This window comes from Tarenaya hassleriana, unplaced genomic scaffold, assembly GCF_000463585.1.
Source record: "Tarenaya hassleriana unplaced genomic scaffold, ASM46358v1 Cleome8, whole genome shotgun sequence".
NCBI lineage: Eukaryota > Viridiplantae > Streptophyta > Magnoliopsida > Brassicales > Cleomaceae > Tarenaya > Tarenaya hassleriana.
Genome location: NW_010970490.1, coordinates 849344 through 857990, shown reverse-complemented (window position 1 = coordinate 857990; position 8647 = coordinate 849344). Strand labels below are relative to the sequence as shown.

Below are 8647 nucleotides of genomic sequence, written 5' to 3'. Positions count from 1 at the left end.
AGCACCAGCCGCTCATGCGAAGATACTGGCTGATCAAGAAGAACGAGAGATGGAGCTTTTAGCTGCCACTGTGATCGATGAACAGGTGGGTTAAATCTCAAATCTTGTCACCCGGTGCTTCTCTTGAACTTGTTTTTGAGTTTTTGCAACTCGGGTTCTAACGGAATTCTGGTCTCGGATTCGAGCAGCTGAAGAAACTGCAGAGCAAAATGAAGTTTTTGGACCATTTGGAACTGTTAATGGATATGGAAGAGAGAGAGATAGAGGCTCAGAAGGAGAGACTTCTGGATGATAGAATGGGCGTTTTGCAAAGCGCGTTTCGTGCCGGTCTAACCAAACGCTGGGATCATACCTACTTGAAATGATATTCTATTTTGTGTTGTTGGTCATGCGATTTGAACCATCCATATGAGTTATGTTTTTCATTATCCAATTTTTCACATGGGATTTTCTGTATGTTATGTATCCCACAAGTATTACGCACATTTATTACAACGTACTTGTAATGTATGTTTGTGTCCAAGTGTTGACCTTTTTACGAGTAATCGAGCAGCGAAGACATTACCATTAAGCTGTCCTGTCCCCGGTGCTGTGGCGTGCGCTGACGTCAGGCGACACCGTCCACCCCGCATTTGATGACGTCATCTCCTGGCTCAAACGCGTACCGGCGACGCCGTCACCCCCGTCCGCGATTAACGTCTCCGCCGAGAAGGTCACTTTCACTGATGGCGTTTGCTATTGGAGAACGCATAACTGAGGCTTACGGGGCTCCTTTCAAAATTTTTACAGAGGAAAAGGGGTACCATTTGCATTTCTGAGACTTACGGGGTCAGAAATCAAATTCTCTAAAAATTGTTGTATTTTTGTGAAAATATCTCGTAAAAATCTTAAAATGAAAAAAAAACACTAAATGATTATTAATGGGTCTAAAGGCCCATTAGTTTTGGGGGCCTCTTCACTTCAGCTTTTCTTTTTTCGTCAGGGTCTCCATTTCGCTCTTCGTCTCCACTTCGCAGTGAGATCTCTGGAAAGCGGGATTCCGCAGGTAAAAACCCTAATTTCTTCTATCTGGTTTCTCCAGAAATTTGTTTTCGCCTTTTAACTTCTCATTCTTCCACCTTTCTCGTTTCCAGTTTCAATCTTATCGGCGAATTTTCTCCGGCAGAGTTCATCGAGTCAACATGAGGTGTTTCTCTAGGGTTCTCAGTTCCTTCTACTCTTTTAATGGGCTTGTTGTCAAGTTTCTAACATTTTGTTTTTCTTGATTTTGTCTCCTTGCAGTCGTCCGATGGAAGAGGATACCAACGTAAGTAGATTTCTCGCTGTTGTCTCGTTTCTGCTTTGTTGTTTTACCTATAAGGGCCTTTTTAGCGTCAAACCGTAGTTCGCTCGTACCAATGAAATATTCCGGCTATTGTAGTACTCGAGGAACCTTGTAACAGAGCCGATGTGAACTCGTTGGCGTTTTTTGTCTGCTTGCTCCTCCGATTTACTTATTGGGTTTTCGAAGTTCCAAAATTCAAGCGATGACTCTTATCAAGATTTGTTTCTCGAACCCTAGTTCTTAACATCCTTGCGGTTGTGGTTGCAAATCACCAAAGTTGGTTAAAGGTTCTTCTTTAGGGTGTCATGTCTTGTATATGCTCTTTTTGTAAGTTTAGTGTTTGTGTTTTACCATGTTCTTGATTTTTTTTGGGAGCATAATCAACCGTGAACTGTGCTTTGTTTTGTGTTATGGATGTACACGATTCCCTGCTCGATTCTCTTTTCCTGGATTATCATTTCTCAGCCATTCCCTTTCACTATCTTAGCAGGGAAAGAACGAGGAGGAGGAATTCAACACTGGACCACTCTCTGTTCTGATGATGAGCGTTAAAAACAACACCCAGGTATGCTGCAGATCTTGGTTTAGCAGTTAAAATGGATTATGACAAGCAATTTTACCGTTCATCCAACAGCTTGTTTCGATAAGTTTGTGGATTCATGGCATGATATACACCATCTTAATTTTCTCATTTTAGGTGTTAATCAACTGCCGGAACAACAGGAAACTTCTTGGGCGAGTAAGGGCGTTTGACAGACATTGCAACATGGTTCTTGAGAATGTCAGAGAAATGTGGACTGAGGTAATCCAAGTTCTCAACAGAGCCACTCTGTGCCCATAATACAAACTTTGTTCATGCAGTCAAATGACTGACCGTGTCTCTTGGCTTTAGGTTCCAAAGACAGGAAAAGGAAAGAAGAAGGCCCTTCCTGTCAACAGGGATAGGTTCATCAGCAAGATGTTTCTCCGAGGAGACTCTGTGATTATTGTTCTCCGGAATCCCAAGTAAAAGGCTAAGAGGTCAACACCTTTATGGTTTTCACGGCATGAGCTTCTGTAGGTAAGTGTGCTAAATCGAGAATTCTGTGTGACCGCAAATGTTTTCAGACCCAGAAATTGTCTAAGAGTGAGTTTCTGTTCTCGTGGAGTTTCATTAACGTTGTCTTGTTTCTTTCTATTAAATCAAAATCAATCGTTCAAAAGAGAAGTGCTCGTCCAAAAAAAAAATGCGAATGTCTGTAAATAGCAACCAAAAAAAAAAAAAGATTTGAAGTCGTGGTGAGGCTGGGCAGCCCCACCTTCCGCTAAGTTTATACGAATAGTAACCAAAATCAGAATAACATAGAAAGAGAAAAAAAAGAGAAGCGAAGCGATCTCTCCTCGTCTCGGGCATGGCGCTACCACTGGGCCGGGCCGGTGCGAAAGAGTCGTCAGCCAGAAGAAAGTGTGTGGTCTCAGGCTCAAGCTCAGGCGGATGATGAGGTGGTGGAGGAACCACCATCCTTGTGGTCGCCGAAGATACGTTGGCGGAAGTCTTTCACCATGAGAGGGAGACCGTTACGTAGAGAGACCTTAGGCTCCCAACCAAGAAGCTCTTTGGCCCTCGTGATGTCTGGTTTCCTCTTGTGTGGATCGTCTTCTGTGTTTGGTCTGAACTCTATCTTCGCATTCGGGTCTATCGTCTCTTGCACCACCTGCCCACCACCACCATCCAATTCTCTCACTATGTCTTAAAATATGCATTTGGAGCAGATAAACGGATCCAATTGCGACCCAAAAAAAAAACGGCAATGAATGTATGTATAGCAGAGAGAAGAGGGAAGAACCTGAGCGAGGTCAAGCATGGTGAATTCACCAGGGTTCCCCAGGTTGAAAGGCCCGACATGTTCTCCCTCCATCAACCTCATCAGTCCCTCCACCTGTTTCATCCCACCACACACACACACAAAAAAAAAAAAACAGTACATACATATAAGCAAACAAATTAAGAGATGGTGTCCCTTTGCTTCATTAAGATTGATGGACCCATTCGGTCCTTTTTCACATGACGCCCATCTCAAGATATGCTACACACATCCAACAACTGTTTAGGTTTCCACTTTTACTTGGAGGGCCTGGGACCATGTCTCCCAAGACTTGGGGTCTCCCTCTTTAAGTGTATGTTGGATTGCATCTCATATGTATAGATTCATACCATCAGCACACGTCCGTATTACTACCCCCGCGTACGTATAATATTTATAAATGGAGAGAGAGAGAGATGTGATGAATTTGTGATATAAAAAGCATAAAAGCCTAATAATGTACACAACCCATCAAAGATACATTAGAATATGAGGAGTCCATGTTGGCAAAATTTGTAGCAGCAGCCCTTCATTGAATCTTAAATTTTGTATTAAAAAAAATTGTTCTTTCAGGAGGAAAAGTAAAACTCTTACCAGGTCAGAAACATATTGGAAACTCCTTGTCTGCTTCCCATCACCATAAACAGTCAATGGCTCTTTTCTTAGTGCCTGCACCAATTATGACCCACTTAAAATTGAAAAAAATATCATTTGTCAAATCATCAAACAAATTAACCTTTCATCATGCCATCGCATCATTATCTATCCACAACCCTTTTCCATTGCCAAGTCTCACCTGAGCAACGAAGTTGCTGACCACACGACCGTCATCTATGCACATCCTTGGACCGTAGGTGTTGAAGATACGTGCAATCCTGACCTGTATAACCCATCAAAGTAACACAGATTTAATGCTAAAAAAAATATATATGTTCCTCGCCTGGATCATCATCATGGGCATTATTGTACTTGGCCGAGGGGGAAAAAATGGCCAAACTGACCTCAACGCTGGCACCTCTATGGTAGTCCATGGTCAGCGTTTCGGCTGTCCGCTTTCCCTCGTCATAGCAACTCCTAACACCTGTTTCAGCATTCCCACAATGCGGTCATAACCATGTTTCATCAGCCACCACAAAATGATTTCACACGTTGTTTTTGGAAAGAAAAAAAAAATCAGTTTGCAAGTGCAGTAATATGCATTGAAAATTGAAAGAAAGAATGTAGAGAGAAAACGGACAAGAACTACACGTTTTTCCAACGAGTTAAAAAGTCTAACGTTTTCACTCGCAATTACAATTTCCCAAAAAAAACTGAAAAATTGGAGCTTTTTCCAATGCTCCGTCGGCAATTAATGCGCGAACGGGTGGAAATGTAAAAGAAGAACGGAAATTATCGCACGCGGTGCGTATAAGATAGGGGCACGTATCAGAGCGAAGACCCTTTACGGTTCGATCGTTGTCCGTACATCGCGGGACCAGATCTGAGAAAAGCACATGGCTAACCTCACCATAAAACTCCTGTTTCAATCTTCCGACAAGGACAAAGGAAAAAAATCGAAAACAAAACCCCGAGAAAGTGAGGTCAAAAGTGACTCATCAAAAACGCCGTCGTGTCTCGTTTCGGAGGTTGGAACTAAAACGCGCGTTTTCGGATTCGGAATTCCCATCATAGAGGGCACACATGAACAATGGAATCGAAACAAGAAAACGTAAAGCGAACGGTATAAAATTGTTGAGCAATTGAAAAATGGAGCTGATTAAGGAAATGGATAGGAAGATAATTGGGGTTACCGATGGGATTAACGTTGCCCCAGTAAGTCTCCACCTGCGGGTGCTGAAGAGGATCTCCGTACACCTCGCTGGTACTCGTCAGAAGAAATCTGGCTCCGACCCTCTTCGCCAGACCCAGCATGTTCAGCGTTCCCACCACATTCGTCTTGTATGACCCCTCTCGAGTCAAGGAACAACACCAACAACGAACACAACAACAAATTGGAAACCAGGATTCAAAATCCATGACCCAGGTTCAGAATTCGGGAAACTGTAAATTGAAAGCGAGAATTCAAAAGGATATGATGGTCTTGACGGGATTGAACTTGTAGTGGACAGGAGAAGCAGGGCAGGCCAAGTGATAGATCTGATCTACCTCCAGGAGGAGCGGCTCAACAACGTCGTGACGGATGAGTTCAAAATTCGGGTTGCCGAAGTGGTGCATCACGTTCTCTTTCCGACCCGTGAAGAAGTTGTCAACGACGATCACGCTGTCCCCTCTCGCGATCAGACGGTCCACGAGGTGCGACCCGACGAACCCTGCCCCACCGGTCACCACGACCCGGAGACCCTTGCGTTTCAACCCAAGAGGAATCTTGCCGCCCGCCGACCCGATCCGGTTCAGATACTCGAGGCTAGGCTTCCTCTGCGACTGGAACGCCGTGATGTACGAAGAGTCCGATCCGAGCCCGTACCCAGAAAGCGGATCCGTGTAGGGGATGGGTTGAGTCGAACGAGGGAAAACCGTGAAACCCAAGGTGGCGATGGCAATGCCTACGAGGACGAAGACGAGCCTCTGTTCCCGGAGCATGTAACGGATCGGACGAGTCACGACAAACCATGGCTTTATGGGTTTCGGGTAATAAGCTTCGGCGGCTGGCTGGTCCGTCTCGTGTCGCCGGTAGATCAGCTCGGAGGCCATCTTCTTCTTCTCGCCGTCTCCTTCCTCAATTCAAACTTGAGAACACACACGGTAATTTTGGATCCAGAATCGAGAGAGAGAGAGAAAGAAATGAATCGTACCGAAAAATTTTCGGGTTGTCTTTAATTGCTGCGAAAAACTCCGAGTCGAACTCGCCGGGGACTGAGTCGAGCTTGAGCGGTAGTGAAAGAGGTGAATGCGTTTTGTGTATTTAACTAGAGGAGGCGTTACAGTCAAGGCTCGTTTTGCATCTTTATTACAGTAATGCCCCTGCAATTACTTATTTTTGTTATTTAATAGATCGTTTGAAAAGTAAACGATCTATTATCTAATTATATGGCTATTATTTATTTATTTTCTTAGACCCACATTTCAGATTCGGGAAATTGCTGTTTCTTGGTTTTCTTTTGCATATTTTTTTTTAGTTTTTCACATTAAACATATATTTGTTTTCCTTTGTAAAACTTATTTCTATGATGGTCATAAAGTCCATTCCGTAAACAGATTAATGTTTGAGATTTTAATAAATCCAGTGATATTTTCCATATACTGCTCACCGTTCAATTATATGTAAGTGTATATAAATATCAAACCAATGTTTTTATTTTATTTTTGGTTCAGATCAATTCCAATAATACGGCTTTAAACATTCCTTATTTACATCTAATACAAAAAATGTTGACCTCTCAGGAAAAATTATATTATCTGAACTCGGAATTTCCTTGAAAAAATAAAAATAGTAAAAAAAACTCCTGAAGGAACAAAAATGGGTAATTCAGCAGATCCTGAATATATATATATATGTGTGTGTGTGTGTGTGTGGACACCGCAGGAAGTGTTGAAAAATATTCATAGTTTAAACGTTTGTATATAAACTCGAGATCAATAAAGAATGTCATTCATCCATATAGTTTTAATATTTTAATTTAACTAAGAATTTGTCGAAATGATTTTACATTTAAAAAAAAACTTAAATGTTCAATACAAACATTTGTCATGAAAATTGTATATAAAAAACCAATCGCAAGATTCATTGTTCAACATTCGTTCGATGACTCGATATTTCATAATATAGTGATTTACACAACAATTCAAACTTTAATTATTTTTATCTTAGTTTTTATTTATTAACATAACATTTTCAATGCCATATAATCCTTATTTTGTACTTAAATAATTTAATTAGAAGTCTAAAATATAGGAAACAAATACTCTCACAATAAATTAACGGCGTAAACTCTTGATGTATAATTTACACTATTTGCAATATTAAGAAGGAAAAAAAACAAATATATTAGTCTCTAGTGTAGTTTCAAGAGGAGGCAATCAAGTGTGTTAAATTAAATAGGTGCATTAGGGTTGGTTTATAATGTCAATGGCTGCACCTAATTTACACTCAAAGCTAATTTGGTGGCCACTTTGAGTTATTTCGACGTTTTTTTTTTCTCTCTAATGCAATTTATTCAATATATGCCGAACCTAACATAATAAATTATCTTTGAAACATTTCCCGACTGTTACATCACTCTTTCGTTACTGAAACATATCGATTAAAAATGTTAAATTACGTCAGTTTTTTTTTTTTGGAGTGGTGAATTCTATACTCTATTTTTTCATTATAATTATTTTCGTAATGGCAGTAAGCATATGGTGGAGACAACATTTGGTACCGTTGGTCACAGAGAAAGACAAAAGGCACGAAGAAAAATAAAATGAAAACAGGTTGGACGGACAGAGACAAATTAACACACAATATTTTGAGATTAATGGCATCGTTTTTTTTATTAATTATCACACAATGAAAAAAAAAAACATCACACTCGTACATAAATGACATTAAAATGGTACTTAAACGAGGTTGAAAAGGTAATTAATTAAATATCTGGATTAAATGATATTTAAAAAAAGCGTAATCATGAATGGTTTATAGAGGGAAAATGACGAAAAGGGGCCTCACTCACGAGGAAAGTGCGGAATGGGCACGTCGGGGGAGCATTGGACGTGAAGCAACGTTGACGCACAAAGAGAACACGTGGCGCTCCCACGTTTTCTGCATTCTCCGGACGTTATATAGTGGGAAACAAATGAGGTAGTAGATGCGCATGTTTTGGACCGTCTTCCATATGATTTTGCATTTGTACTATTAATGATTAAATAACTAAACTAATACACGGGAATATGTTTGTTGACGTCCAAAACTAAATGGAAGGGGACTCGCTAACTAAAAGATTCTCGAAATGGGTCCACAAGGTCAGACTTTTATTTTTTGCAAAATAATTATTTTCTAAATTTACGACCGGAATTCCCAAATAGAAATATATTTTTGTTTGGCAAAAATAAATAAATAAATAAAGGTATATTCGAGTTCCCCATGTTCTGATTGGTTATGAAATTATGATGGGCCCCACATACAAAGAAAAGAAATTATAACGGGCCATGTTAGGCCTTTATAGTCCACCAAAGGGATATCAGAGAATAGCCCACGGGCCGTACTACGATCCAATTAGAGAAACCCGAACAGTGAAGAAGATGTGACCCGTTGCTTAATTTCACGTCATTCATGATCGGGTTAGAATGGCGTCGATTTCTGGATCGATTTCAGCGAATGCATGTCCCGTTGCAGACAGCGCATGAAATCCATTTCTGCTCCGGAGATTCCGATGAACATATCGGTCCTCGTCCTTGCGTTTCGCCGAAGATTCTGTTTGTTCGGCGGAGATTCTCTCGGGATTCCGGAATCTGTCCCGCGGGATTGCTTCCCTCCATCTCGCCATCCTCACTGTGAGGT

General features: G+C 41.0%; 3 protein-coding genes across 5 annotated transcripts in view; 2 read left to right on the top strand and 1 right to left on the bottom strand.

The window, feature by feature from the left end:
* The window catches only part of LOC104802175 (SWI/SNF complex subunit SWI3A), a 3677-nt gene extending 3139 nt beyond the window's left edge, over positions 1–538 (top strand). The window contains exons 7-8 of the mRNA XM_010525651.2: positions 6–85; positions 189–538. Coding sequence (XP_010523953.1) covers positions 6–85; positions 189–365 — 257 coding nt within the window. The 3' untranslated portion in view covers positions 366–538. The remainder of the gene's footprint in view (positions 1–5; positions 86–188) is intronic.
* Positions 539–957: 419 nt separating this feature from the next.
* On the top strand, positions 958–2481 carry LOC104802174 (small nuclear ribonucleoprotein Sm D2-like). Of its 2 annotated transcripts, none has more exons than XM_010525650.1 (6): positions 958–1045; positions 1134–1186; positions 1282–1306; positions 1815–1889; positions 2022–2126; positions 2217–2481. In XM_010525650.1, the coding sequence occupies exons 2-6, from the start codon at positions 1182–1184 to the stop codon at positions 2331–2333; spliced, it is 327 nt and encodes a 108-aa protein (XP_010523952.1). In that variant the 5' UTR covers positions 958–1045; positions 1134–1181; the 3' UTR covers positions 2334–2481. The 2 variants fall into 2 exon arrangements, with proteins under 2 accessions (XP_010523952.1, XP_010523951.1); XM_010525649.2 differs by having other exon boundaries at positions 964–1045; positions 1812–1889.
* Positions 2482–2516: 35 nt separating this feature from the next.
* On the bottom strand, positions 2517–6061 carry LOC104802173 (UDP-glucuronic acid decarboxylase 2). 2 transcript variants are annotated; one of them, XM_010525648.2, is made up of 8 exons: positions 5961–6038; positions 5242–5894; positions 4959–5106; positions 4170–4249; positions 3965–4048; positions 3763–3837; positions 3151–3243; positions 2645–3018 (listed from the first exon to the last, which is right to left on the bottom strand). In XM_010525648.2, the coding sequence occupies exons 2-8, from the start codon at positions 5857–5859 to the stop codon at positions 2791–2793; spliced, it is 1326 nt and encodes a 441-aa protein (XP_010523950.1). In that variant the 5' UTR covers positions 5860–5894; positions 5961–6038; the 3' UTR covers positions 2645–2790. The 2 variants fall into 2 exon arrangements, with proteins under 2 accessions (XP_010523949.1, XP_010523950.1); XM_010525647.2 differs by having other exon boundaries at positions 2517–3018; positions 5242–6061.
* Positions 6062–8647: the final 2586 nt, after the last annotated feature.